The following is a 27,630-nucleotide window of genomic DNA, read 5'->3' on the forward strand; positions in this document are numbered from 1 at the left end:
AAACTCAACGAAGTCACTCTTTAGCTTAACATTCAGTGAATTTCTTCAAATGCTAAGCACAGGGTTGCCATACAACCCAACAATTCCACTACATACCCAAAAGAAAACATGTCCACACAAAAACTTGTACACTAGATCACAGGAGCAATTATTCTTAATAGTCAAAAGTGTAACAACCTAAATGTCCATTAATTGATAAGTAGATAAACAAAATGTGCTATAACCATACCACACAATATCAGTTGGTAACAAAAAAGAGTGAAGTACCAATACATGCTGCAACATGGATGAACCCTGAAAACATTAGCTAAGTGAAATAAGCCAGACACAAAAGACCACATATGGCATAACTCCATTTACGTGAAATGTCCAGAATAGGAAATTCTAGAGACAGAAAGTAGATTAGTGGTTGCTTGGGGCCAGGGTTGGGGTAGGAGTTTGGGAAAGGGAGTAACTGTGTTCGGGGGTTTCTTTTGGGAGAAACTAAAAATATTCTAAAATGAGATTGTGATCACAGTTACACAATTCTGTGAATATACTAAAATTGTACACTTTTTAAAAAATTTTGAGGTCTCACTATGTTGCTCAGGCTGATCTCAAACTCCTGGACTCAATCCTCCCATCTCAGCCTCCCAAGCAGCTGAGACCACAGGTACACATTGCCGAGCCTGGCTGATTTTTTTTTAATTTTTATTTATTTATTTATTTATTTTTGAGACAGGGTCTTGTTCTGTCACCCAGGCTAGAGTGCAATGGCATGATCACAGTTCACTGCAACCTCAAACACCTGGGCTCAAGTGATCCTCTTGCCTCAGCCTCCTGAGTAGCTGGGACTATAGACATAAGCTACCATGTATGGCTTAAAATTATACACTTTAAATAGGAAATCTTATGGTATGTGAAATATATCTCAATAAAGCAGCTTAAAAAAAGGATCAGGCCAGACGTGGTGGCTATATCTAACATTCTGGGCGGCTAAGATGGGAGGATCACTTGAGGTCAAGAGTTCAAGACCAGACTCAGCAAGAGCAAGACCCTCATCTCTATTAAAAATAGAAAGAAATTAGTTGGGCAACTAAAAAAAAAAAAAATTTAGCTGGGCATGGTGGTGCATGCCTGTAGTCCCCGCTACTCGGGAGGCTGACGCAGGAGGATCACTTAAACCCAGGAGTTTGAGGTTTGCAGTAAATAATGATGACATCACTGCACTGTAGCCAGGGCAACAGAGTGAGACTCAAAAAAAAAAAAAAAAAGACCAGCACATCTACATTGCTTCTTGGAAGTTACCTTTAGAGTAACAGATCTATTCCTATGCCCAAGCTCACTTGAAAACATCACAATAAAGTCTATACGTCTGAGATAAAATATATCCCTAAAATACAGATATATTTTTTAAAAACAAAAAGTAATAGCTTCATCATTGTCTTTAGGATGAAATCCAAACTTCTTAGCATGTAGCAAAAATACCTTCATTAACTCCCTCCACCCCTTCCACATTTTCTGTCTCATCTGTTGCCCCTCCCCACATGAATCCTCTGACCCCTCTGAGGCTAAAACCTCCTTCATGAACAAGTGATAGCTACAAGCATGAGCTCAACACCCCACCTTTGCAGTTGTGGCCTATGATCCTAGAGAAATGACTCTGCCACTGTGAGCTTCCATGTCTTGATTGTAAAAAATGGGGAAAATAACCTACAAGGTTACGAGGATTAAATGAGGCAAAACATGCTTAGCACAGCCTGGCACATGGAAAGTACTAAATAAATGGCAGTCATGCTCATCATTCCCAGAAGGAGCCAAAGTCCCCCTCTCCTCTGGGACCCTGTCTGGACAGCTTCCAAGGCCTGAAATGAAGTCCTCCACCTGGCCCACGTATTAAACGTTTACATACTCTCCAAGATGGGGCTCGAATGTCACTTCCTCCTTTCCACATTTCTCAAGGAAGCAAGCCCCTCAAGGGTAAAGCCAGTGCCTATTCATCTTGCACCACCTCCTGCCAAGGCTTACCACAAATTCCTGGCATTAAATTGTTTTGAGAAGTAAACATTAGTGATTACTATGACATATATAAACCGGAATACAGATTGTCAGGCTTCCATATGATCCACAATAGCCCAGATTAGGGTAAATGTGTTAATTATTTTAATGTATGAGCTCTACCTTTCATTTACATTTATCAAGTACAGGCAATGTCCTAACTACAGAGATGATCACATTTTATCCTTACTTGCAACAGCCCTCTAAGGCAAGTACAACCATTTTATAGATGAGGAAACTGAGGCACAGAGATGTATTTATTGATAATTTCTAATGAAAAAAATGAGGGGAAATAGCCCACTGAACCCAACACGTCCGTGGCTTGCTTTTTTCCTTGCTAGTAAGATAATGAAAAACACAGTTGTGCTTGATACACCTAGCTTGCAAAGGACAACCTTTTTCACAAAAGTATCACAGCCTTTGGCAAGCCCTTCCCCCAACCATGACATCTCCTTCCCCTCCTTTAGAATAAACTAGGATACCTGGATTAGTAAGACTTGATATTCCTCCTCTGGTCTCACAGTGAGAGCAAAATGGAGGGAAATGGGATACAGCCAATCTTAAAAGCTTTCCAAGTCACATTAGGAATTCTTAAGACCTCCACAAGGATCCGGAAACTACTGGAATCAGATTTTCCTCAAAGCGTCTTCCAGCAAACCCACACTCTTGAGGCCTGGCCCCTATCACACAGACAACATCAACTTGGTCGTGAGGTCCACAGCCTGCCAGTGCAAGCTTTAGGCACTCAAGAGTGAGTTGTAACAGGACTCTGAGGGCAATGATAGTGTTTCCATGACCAATATTTACAGGGCTCAGAAATTCCCAAACCACTGGGAAGCAGCCCCTAGAAGTCTTCTAACTGTGCTTTTCTCATCTCCTAAAATCTTATTTTCCTTGGGAAATTGAAAACAGACATACCCTCCCATCCACTCCAGAGTTATAAGCCCAAACTGGGGGCATCAGCTCTGGGGAGACCAGAACTATTAGGCCTCCTGTGTTGGTAAGATACTATACCTTCTACTCTCATTAACAAGAAATGTGTGACTGAATAAGTGCTTGTGGGTACACACAAGACAAATTACTCAGTACATACAAAGGAAAATAAATGGGACAGCCGTGAACTGAATGGAGAAAGAAAACCACAGCGTTCAATAAATCTGATAAAACTTAAAATAAATCCATAAAATTAGCAAAAACCATTAATGACGCATTCACATAAAACTAACGGAACATGCCATTCATAAAATGTAATATTCTTCACTCCTTTTTAATTTCCTGCAATAAGGCTTTGGCACTACCACTTAAACCAACATCACTCTCTACTTGTTTAAATACAAAAGTGTTCTCTGGTTTATGTTTCTTGGTTGAATATTCCCAAACATTTCTAATACTACTTTATTATTAAGATCTACTGACAGTAATTTACATCCACAGATGAAATAAAAAGTTGGTATAAGTCCCAAGAATACAAGGACACATGATCAAACATGTCAACTGGCAGAAATTCACAGGAAATCTTTATTTTTCATGCAAATGCTAATTTATTCATTTAATAAACACACTCTTGAGCAGCAAATATGGGCAGAGAAGTCAACAAAGTTCTTGGCAATACATGCCAGTCATTTAACAATAATTATTGTGTGCCTCCTCTATACCCGGGGTCAGAGTGAACAACATCAACAGTGAATGAAAGCGTCTCCAGTTTTTATGAAGTTTACATTCCAGTAAGGAAGAACAATCACGTAAAGAAACAAACTACAAATTTCAGACGGTGATACATGCTATTAAGAAAAATGAGTGATGTGACAGAGAAAAACAAGACACCAGGAACTTCTTAAATGCTAACAGGGTTATCGGGCAAAAAAGACAAGTAAATGTCAAACTTTATAGATGAACTAGGCCATGCATGTGGGTAGCAGTGGCAGGAATAAGAACAGAGGCCAAAGAAAAGGGTAAAAATGTGAAGGGGAGAAAGGGAAAGAAAGGAACAAGGGCTGAAGGAGAGGAAAGGTGAGAAACAGATGTGTAATAACGGACCACTGTGTCTATCACTCAGTAGTTTCCAAGAACAGGGGGGCATATGGGTTTTGTTTTTTGTTGTTGTTTTGGATCCATGGGCTTAATTTATCAGGTCAAACCACGTTAGAAATCACTGAGGCTGGGCACAGTGACTTTGGGAGGCCAAAGAGGGAGGATCATTTCAGGCCACGAGTTCTAGGCTGCAGTGCACTACGATCGTGCCACTGCAGTCCAGACTGGGTGACAGAGCAAGACCCTGTCTCTTAAAAAAAAAAAAAGAAAATCACCTATTCTACCACACTATTTGACACAAAATAAATAGATATTTTAAAACCAGAATTGGCAACAGGGAAAATAGAACTGCTTTTGTTAAGATAGCAATGAGGGGAAGGATATAAATAAATGTTTCTCTTCCTACAGGACAAAATCATATGAGATATTACTCAAGCCTCAGAGTAAGATCCTTGAAAAACACTTTAAAGCACCACTGCCTAATGTACATGCTTAAGAGCACTATTTAACTCAGCTGAACAACATCTATGCTAAACACGAGCAATGAAAATGGTCATCTTACTGTGAGCTGGTGGGAAAAGAATGAAAGCACTCTGGGTATAAGACAGCCAAACACAGAAAAGCTCACAAAAGTTGCTGTCCATTCACCACGGCTTCACTTCGGTTTCTGCCAAGCCAGAGAGTATGAAATTATCAATATGGAGCTGAAAGCCTGCATGGGCCCTTTCTTCCTGCCTACATCTTCCACCAAACCTCTTATCTATCTCATGGCAGGCTGCCATTTTCTGTGTCATCTTCATTTTGAAGTATCAGAAGAGCAAGCAGCCTGAGAGGTTTAAAGAGTCCCAGAACCTCACTACCTATAAGGACAGGAAGCAACTCACTATAGACATGTTCATCCTCATGGTCTCAAAGACCACTCAGAATAAAGCCTGGTCTCTTAACGCCCTTTCTCTAAGCCCATCACTAAAGGGACAATTCCCTCAAAATCTGAATTCATCTTCTCCCTCAAAATTGAAACCTCCGTCTCAACTTCTCCACTCTCATTTTCAAACTCAACTATGTAAGAAGAAAAGTGGGCCGGACGCGGTGGCTCACGCCTGTAATCCTAGCACTCTGGGAGGCCGAGGTGGGAGGATCACTCGAGGTCAGGAGTTCGAGACCAGCCTGAACAAGAACGAGACCCCCATCTCTACTAAAAATAGAAAGAAATGATCTGGACAGCTAAAAAGATATACATAGAAAAAAATTAGCCAGGCATGGTGGCACATGCCTGTAGTCCCAGCTACTCGGGAGGCTGAGGCAGAAGGATTGCTTAAGCCCAGGAGTTTGAGGTTGCTTGATGCCACAGCACTCTAGCCCGGGCAACAGAGCGAGATTCTGTCTCAAAAAAAAAAAAACAACACAGAGGTGTTGAATATACAGAATGCATGTGAAAAAGTCAAAGGCAACTTAAACGTCTTCAAGTTAAAGTAGAATCTCTCTAAGACATTTCACAATGCTGACTCCACCCAAACCAGCCCTCTTTTCTTTAGGGAATAGGGGCGTTGAAATTAGGATGCCTGGGTTCTAACCCCAGCTCCTCCACTTCTGGTTACTTAACCTCTCTGTGCTTCAATTTCCTCCTCTATAAAAGTACAACTTGGCCTGTGCTCAAGTTCTTCCCTCCTCCCAGACTATTCAAGCCCAAGCCATTCTATAAAGGTCAGCTAATGCCAATTTCTCTTGCAAACTCTTAGTGAATGACCTCAGCCCATCCCTCCACTTACTTGATTTAGAATAGCTTTACAGCAAAAAGAGACTCATTCATTTTTACTTTGACCAGTAATCATCCATGACCTTGCCTCATTTAATTATTCCACCCATGTGTACGCCCCACCCTCACCAAAGTCCCACACATAAATGACAGTGATGCTACTCACGGCCTCAGGTGGTCATCAGTGGCACAACAATATTAATATCAACAATTATTGCTACCACCATTAACTGAATACATAATAAGTGCCAGGCACTGTGCTAAAAACTATGTATTTTTCTGTCCTTTAGTTTTCTTAATCATTTTAGGTATTAATAACTCTCTTTATCCCCATTTCACAGTTGAGAAAGCAACCTTGCCAAAGCCATAAAACTAGCAAGGATAAGGGTGAAGAGTGAGAGTGGACAATTCAAACTCAGCTCTGCTTCCAAAGCCCATTCTTAACTACATCATCATACTGTGTAGTAACTACTTTGGTCATTTAATATCTAGGTGTCAAATCTTCTCTCCTAAATGCAAGCTGTTAACAGTAACAAAAACTATTTTTTGGGTCACTTCCAGAATAACCCATTCTTAGTAAGTGACCCATACTCAAGCCTTTACATAAACTAACTCGTTTAATCCTCCCAACAATTCTATGAGTAGCAGTAATTATTACTGCCAATTTATAAATGAGGAAATAGACACAGAAAGGTGAAATAACTTGCCCCAAATCACAAGGCTGGCTGGTAAGTGCTGAATTCAGGGGTGGAATGGTAACTGTGACAAATTGTTTCATTTATTCACTCATTCTCAACAATTTTCATTAAGCACTCTCCTAGGGGGTGGGGCTACAGTAGTGAATAAACCAGAAAACACCCCTACTTTCATGCAGCTTACAATCTTATTTCTTTCCCAATATTTTCATTTCAGGAGACAATCCTAAATCCTCTTAAATACCCTAAGATTTCCATGCAAAAATATCAAATTTGGATAATAAAAATTAGTATCGAAGGAGTATGGGAGTTGAAGCCAGAAAACCTGGGTTAAATCCCCAACTTTGTCATTTATTGGCAGTGTGACCCTTGGGCAAATCCCTTCCCCTAGTCTGCATTTCATAACTTGTAAAAAGATTATTTATGAAATAATGTACTAAGTTGCACACCTAGCACAATGCAGATGCCCAATGAGTTTCCTCTCTTCTCCTCCCAATACAGTGACTTCATAATTTGTGTCGTCTCCGAGCACATGTTAAAAGACTAGGCGGAGTTACATCAAGGACTGAAAGTGACCAACTTCTTACTCTACAGCGCAATTCGCATTCCAGATCATCACTATGTCTCCAATTTCAGACCCCAGGCTACTCTGATTCAGATAAATCGGGTGACAAGTCAGGAATGACAGCAATTCACACCACGGCTTGGCAGTGTCTATAAAATGTTCCCGATGACCTTCTTCAGAAGGCACTTTTGTTACAGCTGGGGAGTAACGTGGCCTCCTGACCAGGCTCCACGTCCCGTGCCGGGAGATGTGGCACCAGAGAGACTTCCGAGGCTTTGGCACGAGGCTGTGCCCTGATACTGTTCTCCACCCGACGAGCTCTGCAACTCTCCTGCCACCTGCCAACCTGACGACCACTTCCTCGGGGCTGCAACCCCACCCCTCCCGGCACCGGGCGGCGGCCCCCGCTCCTCCGGCCGGTGCCCCCGCCCCGCCCGTGTAACCTCCATCGGGGCTCCCGCAGCTTGCCCCGGCCTGAGGGCGGGAACAGGCCCCGCGGCCTGACCCCCCGTGGGGCTTCCCTTCCGCCCTCCCGACCAGCGGAGCCTGCAGCTGGCTGCTCGGCTCCGGGCCGGGCCTGCCGGGGGCGAAAAGCCCCTTACCTATCTTCACGACCGCATCCGCCAGGCACCGGTCCCACTTCCTGCCGAGCTCAGACTCCGACATGTTCCCCACCCGCGGCTCCAGCTTTGCTTTCCGCCCGCCCCGCCGCTCCGACTCCCCGCAAGTCTCGCGAGAGCTGGCCGCGGGTCCCAGGCCCGGAAAGTCGGCGCCGGCGCTCCCGATATCGCGAGATGATCCGACTACTTCCGTCTCTTCCGGTTTTTTTTCAGTTGGTCGTCAAGGTGACGGGTTGCCCAGAGGCCCGAGGTGACCCTGACCTTGTAGCTACGCCTGAGGGTTGCGAGCCTGAGTTTCCTAGGTGCCATCCAGAGCCCTGTCCAAAAGGCTTTTCCTCCGCACCAACGCCCGACATCGGCCCTGGAAGTCCCCAGAGCAAGAGAGGGCACAGCACGATTTATTCATTCATTCACTTCCTCACCTTCACTTTTTCTACTCATTCACTCGTTTTTTTCAGTGAAATCCCCGCCTGCACCACTAAACCAGAAACTGCTCTGGCAAAGGTCCTCTGCTGACAAATCAAACAGACGCTTTTTCGACCTCTGTACAGCATTGGACATAATTGTCCCTCTCTCCTGATCCTCCTTGTCTCCTCTATTCATTTGACTCCGCTGACAACAGTCTTTCCTAGTTCTCCTCCTCCTCTGACTCTTCTTTTCTGGTTACCTCCAGAACTGCTTTTTCTCTGCCAGCTGTTTAAAAGAGTGTTAGTTTGCAAGGTTCCATCAGTCGTCCTTTCACTCCACATACTCTCCCTGAGTAATTGCAAGCGCTGCCAAATTGTATCTCCAGATCAAACATCTACCTCAAGCTTCCTATTCATGTGTATATCTACACACACACACACACACACACACACACAGTGGGCCTTCCTTATCTGCTGGTTCTGCATGCAGAGATTCAACCAATTACGGATCAGAAATATTTTTTAAAAAAATAAAAAATACAGTACAGCCATTTATATAGCATTGCATTAGGTATTATAAGTAAACGAGATGACTTAAAGTATATGGGACCATGTATATAGGTTATATGCAAATACTACACCATTTTATATAAGGGACTTGAGCAACCCAGATTTTGGTAATTGCAGTCCTGGAATCAATTGCCTTAGGATATCAAGGGGCAACTGTATATTCAGCCTCCTTGCTAATGTCATTGACTTGAGTCTTACTTCCCTGTTTCTATCCTCCATCCTACCAACAAATATAAATCTGACCGTGTTATTCCCCTGATTAGGAGCTGTCAATGACTCCCATGTCCTTTCAGGATACCTACTTCTATAACCACCCTTCTCCACAATCTCATCTGAGCTACTTATCAGATTGTGTTTTAATTATTTGTGTGTCTCTTGGATTTGACTGTGAGCAAATTGAGAATGGGGGCTGTGCCATCCCCAGTGCTGAGCAGAGAGCCTGGTATATACAATAAATATGGGACTCTCAATAAATGCTCATTGAATGGATGTATAAATGAATGATTGAATTAATCAAAAATAGAAAAAGTCCCTGTTTGGGGGAAATGTAGCATTTGTGTTGAAAAAGAAAAGGAAAGTTAACTTCACTAAATACCTATGATATGACATAAATAAAAATAGCACCAGCCACCTCACATAATTTCACTTATCCTCACAGCAGGTTGAGGTTAGTATCTTCGTTTCCACAGATTTGGAAACTGAGTTCCAAGGAGTTAAGTAATGTGGAAGATGTACAAAGCTCTGCATTGTGTAGATTTAAGACTGACAGAGGCATTTTTATTGGATTCATGAGAGTTATAAACTTTTGCAAAAGGTAGAGAGCAAATTACTTGAGCAATCAGAGGCAGATGGGGAAGCATGAATTCTAGAGCCAGGCTGGTCTCAAACTCCTGGGCTCAAGTGACCCAGAAATCTTCCTACCTGAGCCTCCTAGCGTGCTAGGATTGCAGGAACCACTGTGCCCAGATTCTTTTTTTTTTAAGAGACGGAGTCTCACTCTCGAACTCCTGGCCCCAAGCAATCCTCCCACCTTGGCATCCCAGAGTACTGGGATTATAGGCATGAGCCACTGCACTCTCAGCCTAATCAATATTTCTTTTGTTTTGTTTTGTTTTTACGGAGACAGGGTCTCACTCAGCTCCTGAGCTACAGTGCATTGGCATCATCATACCTCACTGCAACCTCCAACTCCTGCCTCAGCCTCCCTAGTAGCTGGGACTACAGGCAAGCGCCACCACATCCAAGTAATTTTTCTATTTTTATTATAGTAGAGATGGGGTCTCACTCTTGCTCCAGCTGGTCTCAAACTCCTGGCCTCAAGCAATCCTCCCACCTCAGCCTCCCAAAATGCTAGAAGTACAGGCATGAGCCACCTTGCCCCAGCAATATTTCCTGAATGAGTGAATCAGGAGCAGGAATTATATTTTTTTTCACTTTTCCATTTCTAGCACTAGCCGTGCCAGGTATTCAGTGGTGCTCAATTGATATTCTGTGTTCTCACATGGCCTTACCTTGGAGGCCAGAGGGTTCCAGTGTGGGACACAGCTTAAGAATAAGGACCAAAATGGGTTTAAGTGTAGCTTTGTGAAAAGTATGTGTTTGCATTGACCACAGAGAGAGTTTGAGTGTGAGGAAACGTGTCTTTGAAGGTGGAATTTCTGCATTTATCTTCATTTAAAGGTGCATGTAAATAGATTTGTGAGAGAGCATAACCCTGAGATAAATAGCATCAATGAATTAGTTTGGATTTAGGTATGTGAGCTTTAGGGTGAGAGTAAGTGAAAGTTTAAACATTATAGCTTGAGTATTAATACTTCCAAAGTCAACATTTGTCCACAACAAAGCTCCCCAGGCTAGATATCAAGTTAGTTTTGATATTTATCTGAATTATATGAACTCAGCCATGATGGGGTAACTGGCTATCACTTGTCTGTTCCATTTGGTTAATAAAAAATTAAGGAATGCATAAATGATTTCTTAGTCAATGCAATCTGTTTGGTAGAGAAAATATTTCCCAACTTGGAGTCCAAGGGGGTGGGGAAGGCATTGTTGGCAGTAAATAGGTTGGGTAGCCTCCTCTTAATTTCTTTTCTGTCTTACAGTAAGTAAAAGGGTGGATATCTCAGCCCTGAATTGGAAGTTAGGTCTGTCTGCTCCTAAAGTCATACCTTTACCTGGAAGGTGGCTGGATGGGTTTCAGAGGTTCTGTCCGTGAATCTCTGAAATTCTATGCAAATCTTATGTATGAGTACACGACTTTTTTTCTTTGAGTCCATAACTTTCTCCAGATTCTCAAAGGGACCCAGGATCCGAGAAGGTTAAGACCCGTTGACCAGGAGCCAAATCGGGTCTTGGGGAGGATGCCAGTCCCTCCAGCAGAGGGCAGTGGCGCCCACATTCACCGACCTCCTTGACCTTGCCATACTGGTTATCAAGAGCTCTGGGAGGCTGAGCCACGTAGGCCAGACCCAAGTGCATCAAAAGACAACTCTGACTTTCCCCTGCTCCTCCTATTGGGATGGGTTTGAAATTCCACTTCATGGAATGCATATCTGGGGAAGACTACCTTCTCCCCTTGGCTTCCTGAAAGGACTTGGAAGATTCTTCCCAGGGACACTTACTTTTCCAAGCCTTGTTGCTCCTTTGTCAAAGCTGATTTCTATTGCTTCCTTCATGGACATGGTTAGACCACCCGAACAAACAGTGACTCACAGGTCCTGGATGGAAGACATTTTTCAATGGAAACTTGAATGAACTAACTTTGATTCTCAGTTGGATACCCTTGCCTGTGGAATGAATGCCTAGCTCCTTACCTTTTGAGAATGGTTTCACCTTCCCTTCATCTCTTTTGTTAGCCTCCCACACATAAAGTCTCCTTCTTGGCCAAATTATTCTTGTGCTTGCTTTAAGCTTTCCAGCAAACTCTTGAAAAGGTCAAGTCTTCCTTTCTGTTTTCATTAGCTTTCCCATCCTTCAGTACCCTCTTCCTCCATGGAGCCTTCTCTGGTTGATAGGAAATAATGGAGCACAGAAGTTAAAAGCTTGGAAGGACTGAGGAAGCTAGCCATTCAGATAATGGGAGAGAGTCTTTTTTTAATTTTTTTAAAATTAGAGATAGGGTCTTGCAATATTTCTCAGGCTGGTCTTGAACTCCTGGGCTCAAACAATCCTCCTGCCTCAGCCTCCTGAGTAGCTCGGATTAAAGTGTAGAGGCCCTGGGGTGGGAGCCTGCTTGGCACATTAGAGGCACAGTGTGGAGGGAGAGTGTATAAATAGGAGATAAAGCCAGAGGGGCAGTGGAAGCATATGATGTAGGGCTTTGCAGGACACACCAAAGACTGGTTTTACCCTGAGTGAGAGGGAAAACATTACAGGGTGTTGAGGGGAAGAGTGACACCATCTCACTTATGTTTTACAAGAACCACTCTAACCATTGCATTGAGAATAGAATGCATTGAGGGCAACATTCTATCCTCAAGGAAGCAGAGAGCCAGATGGGAGACTAGTACAGTCACCCAAGAGTGATGGAAAAGGAGGTGAGAAGAAGAGGTTGGATTCTGGATATACTCTGAAGATAGAGCTGATGGGATTTGCTGATAGATTGGATGTGAGGTTTGAATATTTAAAAAAGAGGCTTTAAGGATGATGATGCTAAGGTCTTGGTGTGAGAAAATGAAAAGATGGAGTTGATACTGAGATGGGAAAAACTAAGAGAAAGAAGTTTGGATGGCAGGGTGGAATCAGGAGATCAGTTTGGGGTTGGTTAAGTTCGGAGATGCCTGTTCCACCCAGTTTATGTGCTGCCCTGTATTTCCTCAACCCCCCTCCTTGGCTGTTTACTCACAGAGGAGCCCTGGCCACCAGAGCCTCAAACTCCTGGCCTCAAGCAATCTTCTCCGCTCAGCCTCCCAAAGTGCTGGGATTCAGGTGTGAGCCACCTCGCCCGGCCACCACTGGAGCCCATTGCCTCCCTTGGTGAGCTCACTGGCCGTCTCAGTCTCACCCAGGGTAAGGGCCAGGCTCTAGCTTGTCCCCATCACGCCTGCTGCAACAGGAGCTGCAAAAGCTCCAGGTACTGGACCACAGAGGCTATGGTTCCTCCCACCACTTCTGAGCCCAGATTAAATTCTAAAGCAGAGCTGGGGGAGCAGAGCTGTCATACCTGACACAGCCCAAAGAGCCCGGAGAACACAATCCAGACATGCAGAGGTAAACTTTTATCCTTGAGAGACAAGAGATGAGAAGGAGTCAGCAGATAAATTTCATTTTCTTCTGCAGGCCAAAAATAAACCTTCTCCTTCCCAGGAGGCAGCACCGAGGTGCTGCAGTTCCACCGGCCTCACTGGAGATGTTCCCGCGTGACCAGGCAACAAGCTGTGTTTTCTCGTGAATATGCAGCCAGCTCAGCAACACACCATCTTGTTTGCTTTCCCTCTCTCCCTGCCTCGTTTCCTTTTCCCTCCCTCTTCTCCAGTACAGCGAGAGTGTGGCAGGTTTGCCTCTGGCTCTGATTTCTGAGGAACCCAGGCTAAGTCAACATTCACGTGGATTGCAGAGGAAGCAGCAAAGAGGTCAAGGTTGGAGATGAAAATGGGAGTTAGCAGTGTCCATATGCTTCACTAAGATCACCTAAGAAATGAGCATAGACATTCCTTACTCTATACCAAGTATAGAATTGGAAGAAAGGAAGACCAAGGGTTGGGCATGTGGCCCTCTGACATTTAGGGGCTGTATTGAGGAAGATGAATCAGCAAAGGAGAGTGAGGGGAAGACCATGGGTAGGAGGAAAACCAAGAAAGAATGTCTTTCTGGAAGAAGGAGAACATGATTGATTGGGCCAAATGAATGAGGATAGAGAAGGGACCATTGGAGTTAGCACCAAGGAGGTAATTTTAGCGACATTGACCGGGCTGGTTTCCAAGGAGTAGTCAGAGCCAAAGCCTGAAGATGGTGGGTTTGAGATGGACTGGGAGGAGAGGTGTGGGAGACAGCAAGTAAGACTCAGTCTTTTTGAGGAGTTTATCTCCAAAGAGGAACTAAGAAAAGCTTGTGAAGGGGTGGGGTTGATATGGGCATCTTAGGATGGCACAAATTGCTCATGTTTGTATGTGGATGGGAATGATTCAGTACAGCGGGTAAAACTGATGATGCAAGAGTGAGAGATGAGTGTGGGCCTGGAATTTCCCAGCAGAAATGCTGAGATTTTTTGATTCCAAGGGCCTAGAAGTAAGAGGTTTGTTTCTAAGGAAAGAGGGAGCACTAGACATCTGGAATTTCCTCTCCATGGATGCCTGGGTCTCTGGGGCCCAACTTTTAAAGTTGAACGTTTACTTTTTGATGTGGTTAGAATCCCTGAGCCCACAATATGTTCCCAAGAGTATTTAATTAAATGGGAATCTGGTGTGCATCTGTGACTAATTAATGCTGATCAAAAACAATTAAATATTAAATGTCAGGGCTGTTACCTGGTTCCTCACCAGTAATTGTAAAGGGCTGAATGTAATTATCAAGTCCTAACCTCCGTAGGAACCAAGTTCATGTTAAAATAATGAAAGACTAAAACTGAGATAATGAAAGAGCAGATTTTGTGAATTAAAAAAAAAAATTGAAGCAATGAAGTGCTCACCATCAGGGCAAAGGTATTGCTCAGAGTTTTCTTCCTCAGCCTACAGGTTTTTTAGAAGGGCCCTCTCTCCAATAGAAAGAATGGAAGCTCCATTTAGTAACGTAGTAAACGTTTCTTTTCTTTTTTTTTTTTTTTTTGAGACAGAGTCTGGCTCTGTCACCCTGGCTAGGGTGCAGTGGCATCATCATAGATCACAGCAACCTCAAACTCCTGGGCTCAAGCTATCCTCCCACCTTAGCCTCCTGTGTAGCTGTGACTACAGGCATGCATCACCACACCCGGCTAATTTTTCCTATGTTTAGTAGAGACAGGGTCTCACTGTTGCTCAATGTGGTCTCGAACTCCTGACCTCAAGCGATCCTCCCACCTCGGTCTCCCAGAGTGCTGGGATTACAGGCATGAGCCACCGCGCCTAGCCTGGCCTGAAGTAAACATTTCTAACAGTTTTCCTTAGAGTAAAATGTCTTCATATTCTGATAACTGTTATTGGATATATATAAAATGTAATTCATTCAAAAAGTGTTTAATGAGGACTCAATTTGCCCAGGTTCCATGCTGAGCTCTGGGGATAAAGAAACACATAAGAACTCCCCATCCTCAAGGTCCAGTGGGGGATTTCTCAGAGAATACCCTAACACCCCACATTGTCAGAACCTCCTGGGGCGCTTTGCCCCTCCTCCCTCTACTTCAACTAGCATGATTGGGGGCTGCTGTTGTCCCCCAACTTCCTAAACAATACTTTTGTTTTCATTTCTTGTACTGCTTATTTTGGGGTGATTTTTAAAGATGGGGTAGAAAGGCCACCTTAAAACTGGCAAGCCACCACGACCCTCGCGGTCCTGGCAAGAGGTGGGAAACATCAGGTGGATCTCACAGATGGGGTGCTTCTTCCCCTCGGGAGCAGTGTGGGGAATCGAAGAACAAAGACCAAGAGCAACAGCACGGATCCGCGGGGTCGTTGAGAGCCAGAAGAATGAGTCAAGCCCAGCTGACTGTCCAGCAAAGAGATGGGTGGAGCACGGAGACGATAGTACAAAGCCAAAACAAAGAGAGCTGAGAACCAAGAAATTTATCAACAAGGAGTAGCAGGGTGGAAAAACAAAGAGGTGGTCTGGGAGGATTCCAGAAACAAACTGGGAATACATGTGTTGACTTTAAATCTCATCCCTGCACTGACTTGAATATGCTGTCCAGGTCATTTAAAGAGATCGTGCCGGATGGACGGCCTGATGCTATCTCCTCCACTGGCCAGCTCAAAAGTTACGAGTAAGCCCCCTTCATGGGAGCCTGAGTTCTGAGCCTTCGTAGACTGTAAAGTTACAGGAAGTGTTGCTTGGAATGGAGCTTCGTACTTCAAATTCTTAATCTACAAACAGAAGACAATTGTTGCCTCAACCTATTTTACAGATGTGTAGGGATGCTGTGTGGATTAATGACACATTCAGTCTGACTTTCCCCTGGGGTTGTGCAGGGTGCTCATGTTAGGGACTGTTTATCCTGAGAGCCCAGAGTTTTGTCTTTAGCTTAAAGCTCAATGCAGGAAGCTTAAATGCACATAACCAAATGAAAGAGCCAATCTGAAAAGGTTGCATACTGTCTCATTCCAACTATATGACATGCTGCAAAAGGCAAAGCTATGGAGACAGTAAAAAGATCAGTGGTTGCAGGGGTTGAGGGAGGAAAGAATGAGTCAGTGGAATACAGAGGGTTTTTATGGCAGTGAAAATACTCTGTGATACTTTCATAGTGGATACATGTCGTTATATATTTATCCAAACTCATAGAATGTCCAACACCAAGAGTGAACCCTAATGTAAACAAAGGAGTTTGGGTGATAACAATGTGTCAAGACAAGTTCATGGATTGTAGCATATGTACCACTCCGGTGGGGGTTGTTGATAATGGGGGAAGCTGTGCATGTGTTGGCGTTGGGGGTATAAGGGAAATCTCTGTTTCTTCCACTTAATTTTACTGTGAACCTAAAACTACTCTAAACAAATTAAGTCTTAAAAAAAAAATTGGTCACCAGCATTCACAAGACAGGTCAGGGCTAGATCTACTAACAGGGAAATCACCCACCTACATAGAAGTACCGAAAGGTTGAGAATTTCTCAAAGAAGATGGAATTTTGAGAGATAAAAAGAAAGACAAGCATAGTCTTAAATTACACCAATTGTTAGAAGCTGCAAGAGAAAATTAAGCCAACAAAGCCCTAGGGATGCAAGAGCAGGAAGAGACAAAGGAAGAAAAAGCAAACAAGGATGATAAGTTCAGAAAGGGTGTGCACACAGAGTTTCAAGAAGGGGAGGTGGTCAGATGTACCCAAGGCAGCAGAGAGGGCAAGATGAGCAGAATTTTTGAAAGCCATGGAGTAAGAATAGTAGGAGGTCTACAGTTCTCTGCAGATGTCGCATCCTTAGACAGTGGGAAAAGCAGAAACCAGAGAGCAGAGAGTTCAAGACAAGTAGAGAAAACTGATTAATGCCACAGAGGAAAAGGGAAGAAAACTGGATGTCTACATTATACCCACATTCATAGTGGGCTCCGGAAAGATTAAAGACATAAATGTGAAAGGTAAAAATGTATTCAGTGAAAGGACATAATGTAGGAGGATATCTTTGTGACCTAGGGCAGCAGTCCCAACTTTTTTGGCACCAGGGACATTTTTCATGGAAGGCAATTTTTCCACCGTGGGGGCGGGGGTGATGTGCAGTGGATCTCTGGGGCCTGGTCCTTAACAGGCCACGGACCAATCCCAGTCCACGGCCTGGGGGTTGGGGTCCGCAGACCTAGAGTATGGGGACGGATGTCTTAAACAAAACTCTCAAAGCACAGATGCTTGAGGAGAAAAATTTATTAATTTGGTTACATCAAAATTAAGGAATTCTGCTCAACGTATGACACAAAGAAAAAGTTAATGTGAATATCTTCCTTCCATATGTCAGCTAGATGAAGGAAGATATTAATAATATTTAAAATGACAAGAGCTCACTGGCTTGTATTTAACTCAGGCTAGTTTTGAGCCTGCGGCCTCGTGAAGCAAGACCCTGCAGTTGGTTCATGAAAATCTTACTTGTTGATGTCCTTATTGTTACAATTAATATTGACAATTTAATTCTAAAAACATGGATTGCATGGCATATAGCTCATGTACAGAAAACAATAAAAAATAACAAATTATAAAGGATAAATTTGTTTTAATAAAACACCGTGGCCCCAGGGAAAATTTTTTTTTTCTAGTGTGGCAGTCAATGTGTTAAAGGCATAAGGAATGCCTGCACATCAATGTGCAATAGAGGATGTTGTGGTGTTCTCTGAGTCCCCTGCTTGGGACTGAGACACTCACTTCCCCAGTTCAGCCAAAGAGTGCCGTCCAAGATCAAGTCCCCTCCCTGAAGCATCCTCCATCCAGTGACTGTTCCGGGAAGGAGTGTAAATACCCACCCTGCTTGCCTTGAGGCAGGGCAGCTTCGAAAACCCATCTCAACTCCAGAGCACCTCGTGTTTCTGTCTGAGGCCTTCAGAGCAGCTTCATCACAGTTCAGCTTCTCCCTCTGCCAGTGCTGCTACTTTTGCTCACAGGGATTGTTCCCTGGAATGCCACCTCCCCAATAAACTTCTTGCCTGCAAATTTCAGACTCAAAATCTGTCGCACAGATGTCTTAGTCCATTTGGGCTGCTATAACAAAATACCTTATACTGGGCACTTTACAAATCGACTACTCACAGTTCTGGAGGCTGGGAAGTCCAAGATCAAGGAGCCAGAAGATTTGGTGTCTGGTGAGGGCCCACTCCCCACAGATGGCATCCTCTTGCCCCGTCCTCACATGGTGGAAGGGGCAAACAAGCTCCCTAAGGCCTCTTTTATAAAGGCCCTAATCCCAGACCAACCAAAAGGCCCCATCTCTTTATACCACCACACTGGGGATTAAGTTTCAACATATGAATTTGGGCGGACACAAACATGCACATCATAGCAACAGAGAACCCAACCTATGTCAGCTGATAGTGGAAGTGGACTTAGGAAGCAAACTAAAATGAGATTTTGGAACTGGATCACCTGCTATTTGGCTGGCAGTGAAGACCCTTTCACTGGTCATTTGTAGAACACCAGTAACCACTGGCATGTAATTCTGGTGCATCTGTTAAAATTTTCATCGATGGTGAACTGTAATGCGATATGAGAGGAATGAACTGATGGGTACAATATACCCGAGTTTGAGAGTTTTGAAGACTTTGGAATTGGATGGTATCCCAGTTTGTTTAGGCTGCTATCACAAAATACCTTAGACTGGATAATTTATAAATAGTAGAAATTTATTTCTCACAGTTCTGGGTGCTGGAAGTCTAAGATCAAGGCACCAGCAGATACAGTGTCTGGTGAGGGCTCCTCTCTGTTGCCAAGATAGCACCTGTTTGCTGTGTCCTCACCTGGCAGAAGTGATAATATGTCCTCATGTGGTGTCAGGGACAGAAGGGCCAAATAGGTTCCCTCAAGCATTTTATAAAGGCACTAATCCCACTAATGAGGGTGGAATTCTCATGATCTAAGCAACTCTTAAAGGCCCCACCTCTCAATGCTATTGCAGTGGGGATTACTTTTCAACATGAATTTTGGAGGGACACATTCAAACATAGAAGATGGCTGTTGCTGGAGGCCATCAGTTTCCTGGAGAAAGATAATGCAAGGCTGAGGGTGATTAATCACGAACAGAAGGTGAATTCACCGTTGTGGTGTTTATAAAACCAATATATTGATATGAAGTTATTTTCAAAAATCAATTCGATTCTCTCTAGATCAGTAAAGTGGACTTTATGTGAGGCAGAATATCTAATCTTTAGAATATCAGCTCCTTGTGGACAGAGGTTTTTGGTTCTCTTTTTACTGATGTATTAGATGCCGAGAACAGTGTCGGCATAAGGTGAGAGCTAAACAAATGTTTGGGTAATAAATGTCTGAATTTATTTATTTGTTTGTTTGCTTGTTTTAGTTATTTAAGAGACAGGGTCTCACTCTGCTGCCCAGGCTGGAGTGCAGTGGCACAATCATAGCTCATTGTAACCTCCAACTCCTGGGCTCAAGTGATCCTCCTGCCTCAGCCTCCCGAGCAGCCGGGACTACAGGCGTGCGCCACCACACTTGGCTAAAATGTCTGAATTCAACTTGAATAATTTGATTTGACATTTCACAAAAATCCCGATGAGTAAGGGAATAGAGCTGGGGAAGCTTTAATAGAAGAGTAAGGATTGGAGAACTGATGCGGTTGAAAAGAGATAGTGACAGATAACGATAAATGCTAATACTTATCGAGCATGTGTCTTTTTAGGGATTGCTTGCACTAGTCAGTAAATATCTAAACATCTTGTACTCATTTTCTCATTTGATCCTTACACCCACCCTATGAGGCAGGTATTACGGTCTCCACCTACAGAGGAGAAAAGCGAAGCTCAGGGAAGTTAAATGAGTTTCCCAACGTCACACAGTCAGAAGTTATGCTGTCACTCAAGCCCAGTCTGTTTCTATCCCGAGCCAGAGCTCTCAATAAAAATAAATGTTTATCAAGCAAGTGCCTTCTATATTCCAGGCACTGTTCTGAGCATTGCACACTTGCTACCACACAACGCATCTATGCAGGCAATGTTATCATCACCATCATGCCTGTATTATAGACAAGGAAACAAAGGCACAGAGAGGTTAAGTAATTTACCTAAAGCCACCTGTCAATAACCACAAGACTGGATTTGAGCCCAGATGGTCTGGCTTTAGCCTCCAGGCTCTTAACTATTAATAATAGTTAATATTATTGTATTAATAATATCCTGCCACTTGGCTGTGACACTGTGCTGATTCAGAGGGGCAAAGCTGATTATCAGCATTTAGTATGCAACATATGATCCAATTTGATTTGGTAAAATCATTACAGCCTTTAGAAATAGATAGCCCTGAGTTTGAACATCTGACTTTCCACTGACCGGCTGGGTGATCTTCACCCCTCTGAGCCTCAGTCTCCTCAGTTGTAAAATGAGAAGAATAATGATATCCACCGTGCAATTGTATGGAGTAAATGAGGTCATGTATGTAAAGATCCTGGCATGGATGAAGAAATCTTAATAACTGGTTCCTTTGTTCTCCATCTTCTCAAGGATATTTTGGTTAGATCAGGGGTCTTAACTCCTTTGTTCTATGGACCCCTTTAGCAGTCTGGGGAAGCTGGGGAAGCCTTCCTTAGAATAATGATTTTAGACGTGAACAATAAAGTGCACAGGATTACCAGGGAAGCCAAAGATAACGAAATACCGTTATCAAAAATGTTTTACATTTAAATTTATGATATAGTAATACACATGATTGTTAATGCAGTAAATAATAAGACCTACAAGAGTTCCCAGTCTTTAAGATCCCGGAAACCTTGTGCCAAACTACTCTTCATTCTTACACCGAAAGAAAGGATAGACCAGGCGCAGTGGCTCACGCCTGTAATCCTAGCATTCTGGGAGGCCGAGGCGGGAGGATCGTTTGAACTCAGAAGTTCGAGACCAGCCTGAGCAAGAGCGAGACACCCCCTCCCACCCCCGCCGTCTCTACTGAAAATAGAAAGAAATATCTGGACAGCTAAAAATACATATAGAAAAATTAGTCGGGCATGGTGGCACATGCCTGTAGTCCCAGCTACCCGGGAGGCTGAGGCAGGAGGATGGCTTGAGCCCAGGAGTTTGAGGTTGCTGTGAGCTAGGCTGACGCCACGGCACTCTAGCCTCGGCAACAGAGTGAGACTCTGTCTCAAAAAAAAAGATAAGACCTACTTTCAGGTCCAATAACTACCAAAAATTCAAAGATCTGGTGAGGGTAAAGACATTTGGGAACAATCTGCTGCACCTGTTATGTGAAATGAACACATTAGTTGTTCCCATCAGTGACAGTAGCTGGTCTTGCTAAATCTACAGTCTACAGTCGTTTGTTGCCTACATTCACCACTGAAGGAAATGCCAAATTCCAGTAAGACGTTAGTGAAAGAAAAGAAAAAAGATGGAATTTTTTTCCATCCAAGTTCACAGACCCCTGGGTTAAGAACAGCTGGCTCAGAGGGAGGCAGTGCAGAGGAAACTGCAGAACTGGCCGGTTTGCTTGGAGGCTCTTCATAAACGGGCCTCTACAGGCATGCTTTTGGATGGTATTTATGTGGCCATGTACGGAGGGAAGTTACACATCTCAAATTCATTATGCTCCAAACTAAACTCCTGATCTCCCCTCCGCCCCCTGATGTGCCCCACCCAGAGCCTTCCTTAGCTCAGCGGGTGGCAGCTCCGTTCTTCCAACTGCCCAGCAAAACCCTCTCTTCAGGAGTTGTCCCGAAGCTTCTCCCTCTCATGCCCACATCTAATCCATCAGGAAACGCTCTTGGCTCTGCTTTCCAGCATGCGAGCACTGGTCACCACCTCCACTGCTCCTGACCTGGTCTGAGCCACCGTCACCTCTCACCTGGTCCCCACACCAGCCTCTTCCCCACTCCTCTCACTTCCTCTTCCTCCCCGCCCCCCTCAGCACAGCAGGCAGAGTGGCCCTTCTCCACATGGACTGCTTGCTCACTTGGCTACAGGCACAGTGGCCTTGCTGTTCCTCAAATGTGCTCTGCAAGCTCCCGCCTTAGGGCTTTTGTGCTGACTTCACGGTTCCCTTTGACAGTGATAATCTTCCCTCTAACACCAGCATTCCTAACTCTCATATCTCTTTAAAGTCTTCAAGAAAATGTCACCTCCTCCATGAGGCTCACCCTGATTACCCTATTTAAATGTGCAACCCTTATCTTCTGCCCTCCCAATCCCCTTACCCTGTTCTAATTTTAATTTTGTCCTTGGCATGTAAGACCTTCTGGCATGTTATATAATTTACTTATTTATTATGTTTATTTTCTGTCTTCCTCCTTCTGCCACCCACCTCCAGCTAGACTATAAGCTCCATTAAAAAAAAAAAAGAATTTTTTTTTGCTCCCTGCTATATTTATAGCACCTAGAACAGAAGGTGGCACACAATAGGTACTCAATAAATTGAGTGAGTCAATGAAGAAAGCATAGGTGGGGGGCGGGGGTTGCCTGTTGTAGTGAAATAGCTCAGACTCAAGAACCAGAACTGGACTATGTTCCTAGCTTTGCCACAGACAAGCTGTGCTACCTGAGGCAACTCACTATGTCTCTCTGAGTTTTGGATTCCTAGTCTATAACATAGAAGTCACAAAACTCCTCACACAAAGTTGTGGGGATTAAATGAGCTACTTGTAAAGGGTGTGGCACTTTGCAGGTGTTTCATAAATGCTAGTTCCTGGTCCCCTTCTGATCTGGAACAAATAAATTCCTCCTGTTGGCATGGGGTCCTGGAACTCCTATAAAAGGGCAGGGCTTGTGTCCCTCCCCTTCGGCCTGTTCTCAAAAAGGCTCAGAATAGAACCCAAGTCTCCTGGCTCCACTTGGAGTTGTAGCCAACAGACCACACGACCACTTTTTTCCTGTCCACTACTTTCTTCTGAGGTGGAAAGTAGTCAGTTGGAATAACTTACCCAGGGGCAGGGAAAGGAAAAAACAGCAAAAATTGTTTTAAAAGGGAGTTATACAAGCATATGCAGGAAAACTCCATTGAGGGGCATAAATGCTGATTCAAAGGAGGAGGAAATACGAAATTTGACAGTTTTCCAGGCCTTCCCCGGTCCTGAATTTCCTCTCTTCCATCACACATTCTTCTCACCCACAAAATGGGCATTAAAAAAAGATGACAGGTTAAAAAATAGACCGTGGAGAAAAGTGGGGGAGGCGTTTGAGGTTGTTGTTGAGCAAGAGCATAAATGCTACTCCCCATTACGACCGGCCAGTTCCCCAAGTAATGATGGGGAAAGGCAGGCTCGAGTAGAAGCTGATGTCTCCCCAGGGAAGGAGAATGAATTCTGGATTACTAATGGAGACCATTTTCCAGGGCTGCTTTGATCTCCTGGCCGATCTAGGGCTGGAGACCAGCAGGCAGGGACTCCAAGGGAAAGCGGACTTCACAGCAGTCCCGGGCAGCTGTCTTCCCGAAAGGGCGGGCGTGTGCCTGCAAGGTCGGGGCGGCCCTACCGTCCGGCCCAGCTTGTGCCTGGCTCTTCCGCCCTTGTCCTTCAGCCCCGAAGGGTCCTGCCTCCCCTTTCCCTCCCCACCCAAAACAGAGCTGAGTTGGCAGCTGAAAGTGAGTAAGTGTGAAGTGAGGCTGCTAACTGGTCTTTGTGGAGGGTTTGTTTTTGCCAAGCAGCCTGGTGGAGAAGATTGCATTTCTCAGTTATTTTTAAACCTGGATTTCGGGAATTTTATTTGGAAAAAAACAAAACAAAACAAAACAGAAAACTCAAGAGAGGCTAGTGGCTCCGGGCATCCTCTTTAGGAGGCTTGATAATTCCCCAGAGCTGCCGGGAGCCCCGGGGAGCATTGGGCCAGCAGAGGACAGAGGAGCAGAGGGTTTCCAGCCGGTTCTGGAAAGCATCCCTGCCCCATCCCCGGGGAGAGGACGCCATGCCTACGTGAGGCCTCACTTCTGGCAGTTGTTCTTGCTGCGTGCCAGGCTGGGTGGCGACCAAGACAGTCTGGGCGCCTGGTTGTGTGGGGCTCATGGTTTCAATGAGGAAATTGACAGTGGCAGTACATTTACAATTTGAGCTTCAGAGGGGAAGACACAAAGGTTGCGGTTGGGGCTGCTAACCTAGCCTAGAAGGATCCAGAAAGATGCCATCTATGAACCCGGAAGAATGAGTGAGGGTCCGCAGAGCACAGCCGGGGAGGACTGTGGGTGGGAGAGGGGTGGGGCAGGGGCTTCGAAGGCAAATGGACTTGACTTCTACCTCCTGCTGCACCTCTGACACGCTGCGCCACTTAAGCAAGTTTGCTCACCTTCTCTGCACCTCATTCTCTTCATCTGTAAAATGGGCGACAATAGTCACCCTTGCCTTGCAAAAGCTAACATTTATTGAGCCTGTACGCGGTGCCAGGCACTGCTCTAAGCATCTTACATATATGAGTCAAAAAAGATAAAATTATGACTCTCATAGTGATATCGAATGAACCCACATTAACAATTTTATAGAACCCATTAAATGATGAGAGAACTGCTAAGATGTTATGACTAGTTCAAGGGAGAAATCAAAATACCCCACAATTTATAGTCAGCTAAGGAACAAGGCGATGAACTCACAGACAGGTACAAAACTGACAAAGCTGCTCGGTGTCCAAAGGCAATACCAAACTGCATTCCGCTGGACACAATTGACATTTCTGTGGATGAGAATCGTTTGTACCCCTATCAGTTTCCCATAACTTAAAAAGCTGCAAAGTAGCTCAGAGACAATGGAAGGTAAAAGACAACCCTATGGGTTGAGCTATTCAGGACACCCACTAAATTTCAAGATCCTTCCAATTTGTCTCTGTGGTCTCCCCCAACCCCTCTGATCATAAGAATCTCAAAGAAAAACGATTCTTGATCATAAAATCGTCTATTCTTACTAGATTTGGCCTGACTGTCTATATAGGTACAGCAAGAGTATTAATTTGTCATACAGGCCTCCTAAATTTGCTTCCCAAAATTTAGAGCCCATATAGTTTTAAACAATTACAAATTTAACTTTTGTCTGGAAGTTTTCATAAGGAATCTCCAGCTGCAATTTTAGAAAGCTCTGTCATTTATAATTTCAAAGAAACTCAGCTCAAGAAACTTTTCCACCAGATTTCTTTCACCCTGTTGAGCCTATGAATTTGAGTGAATTCCTCTCTTTTTGAGGTCCCCCAAATATCCTAAGGTTCCTGGCCTACCAGGAAGTGACTTTCCTTAGCAACCAGGTACCAAACTAGCCTTCTTGGAGAACTTTGTAGGCATTAGTTCCATAAGTACAAATTTTATTCCTTAAAATGACTTGTCACACTTAAATTAGTGGGCACCTTTCTCAAATATATCATTCCAGGTGAGCCTTGGCTACAGTTAGAACCTGTGCAAATAACTATTACTATGAAGAGTAAAAAGACTTTATAAGAGCTTCTGAATTCTGGAAGGTCAGAGAACCAGGTGTCATTTTTAAATGCTTTATTTCAGTTCACAAAAGCGGAGTCTAGCCAAGTGCTAATTGTTTGAAGTACATGGTACAGTCCTTTTCCATAAAGCTCTGAGATCGTCCTTGGTTGTAAACAACAACTCCAACCTGTGGCCTATAGCTGTAACCCTCAGAGACACTGTAGATGACAGATACTTAATATGGCTATGGTTAATTTATTACTGATCATATTTGTTTATTTATTATTATTATTTTTTTTTAAGAGACAGAGCCTCCCTCTCTTGCCCAGGCTGGAATGCAGTGGTGTGATCATAGGTCAGTGTAACCTCAAACTTCTGGGCTCAAGTGATCCTCCCGCCTCAGCCTCCCGAGTAGCTGGGACTAGAGGCATGTGCCACCATGCCTGGCTAATCTTTATTTTTTATTTATTTATTTATTTTTCAAGACAGTCTCACTCTGTTGCCTGGCTAGAGTGCGGTGGCGTCAGCGTAGCTCACAGCAACCTCAAACTTCTGGGCTCAAGCAATCCTTCTGCCTCAGCCTCCCGAGTAGCTGGGACTACAGGCATGGGCCACCATGCCTGGCTAATTTTTTCTATATATTTTTTTAGTTGTCCAGCTAATTTCTTTCTATTTTTAGTAGAGACGGGGTCTCGCTCTTGCTCAGGTTGGTCTCGAACTCCTGAGCTCAAGCAATCCTCCTGCCTTGGCCTCCCAGAGTGCTAGGATTACAGGTGTGAGCCACCGCGCCTGGCCTAAATTTAAAAAAATTTTTTTGTAGAGACTGGGTCTTGCTGTGTTGCCCCGGCTGGTCTTGAACTCCTGGCCTCAAGTGATACTCCTGCCTCAGCCTCCCAAAGTGCTGGAGTTACAGGCACGAACCACTGCACCAGACCTTATTATTGATCATTTTAAAATGTGAAATGTCTGATAAAGTTTCGCAATAGGAATCAGGAAACTAACAAGGAAATTTGGTTGTTTCTGTGGCATGCACAACAAAGATAATAAAACCATTTCAAAAATTCAGACACAATATCTCTAAAGATAATGACTAAGTCTATCTGCAAAGAAGTTGGTATCTGATTCATAGAAATGGATGAACATAATTTTTACAGAGAAAAAAAATCTTGAGATTGAACATATAATAATTCTGAGACATAATTTTTTTGTGCCAAGAATATTAACTACAGAGATTCGGTAAGTGTGGAGTAGGTCCTAGACATCTTGCAGAGATCTGTAGACCTCTATTCCACGGTCAGTCTGGAGTACATCCCAGCCGAGACCCCCTGACTTCCATGACAGATTTAAATTAAAGAAGGAAGTAAACATTTTAAATACTAACTGAAATCATGGCTGATAACACTCTACTGCTGTTCCAAATATCATCAAGCAAAGCATTGCCAGGACTCTGATAAAAGTTGGAAGGCTCGACAGAACTATTTCATAAGAGTTCTAGTTCATAAGAGAACTAGCTCATGAGAGTGTTTTCCCTGAGGATAAAAACATGATAGACAGCAAGCCCATCAGGGACTTCTCATAAAGCACACAATTTAAAAATATTTATATGAATAACATGATAATTAATGCTATTAATATGTTTCATATTAATACTAAAATGTTATTTTTGTTGACATGCAATGGGTTCATAATTTTTACTTTTAAATGAGTCAATTGATAAGGATTTTTAAATGTTCCCAATTTCAAATTGGAATATGGTAAATATTGATAGCTATAACTCAACCCCAAATATAGCCTTTATGTAGCATGTAAGCAGAAGTATATAAACTTTTTTTTTTTTTTTTGAGACAGAGTGTCGCTTTGTTGCCCAGGCTAGAATGAGTGCCGTGGCATCAGCCTAGCTCACAGCAACCTCAAACTCCTGGGCTTAAGCGATCCTACTGCCTCAGCCTCCCCAGTAGCTGGGACTACAGGCATGCGCCACTTCGCCCAGCTAATTTTTTCTATTTTTTTGTAGAGACGAAGGTCTCTCTCTTGCTCAGGTTGGTTTTGAACTCCTGGCCTCAAGTGATCCTCCTGCTTTGGCCTCTCAGAGTGCTAGGATTATAGGCATGAGCCACTGGAACCCTGCCCTGTTCAAGGTTTTAAGTCATTTAAAGATCTTAGGAATTATCTTTAAGCTGACATACTATGAGATGTAACCACTGTTAAAGTTTGTCAGAATAATGGTTCAACTTAGTTCAATAGAAATGTACATTTCTTCACTATGATAAACCTTACATAGGAGTAATATTAGCTTATTTGATCAG

At 43.7% G+C, this 27,630-nt stretch overlaps 1 protein-coding gene across 1 annotated transcript in view; it reads right to left on the reverse strand.

Moving 5' to 3' along the window:
- MICOS10 (mitochondrial contact site and cristae organizing system subunit 10) overlaps positions 1–7,815 on the reverse strand; it is a 30,409-nt gene extending 22,594 nt beyond the window's left edge. Inside the window, exon 1 of the mRNA XM_045548547.1 lies at positions 7,687–7,815. Coding sequence (XP_045404503.1) covers positions 7,687–7,750 — 64 coding nt within the window. The 5' untranslated portion in view covers positions 7,751–7,815. The remainder of the gene's footprint in view (positions 1–7,686) is intronic.
- Positions 7,816–27,630: the final 19,815 nt, after the last annotated feature.

The sequence above is a fragment of the Lemur catta genome, chromosome 3, assembly GCF_020740605.2.
Source record: "Lemur catta isolate mLemCat1 chromosome 3, mLemCat1.pri, whole genome shotgun sequence".
Classification (NCBI taxonomy): domain Eukaryota; kingdom Metazoa; phylum Chordata; class Mammalia; order Primates; family Lemuridae; genus Lemur; species Lemur catta.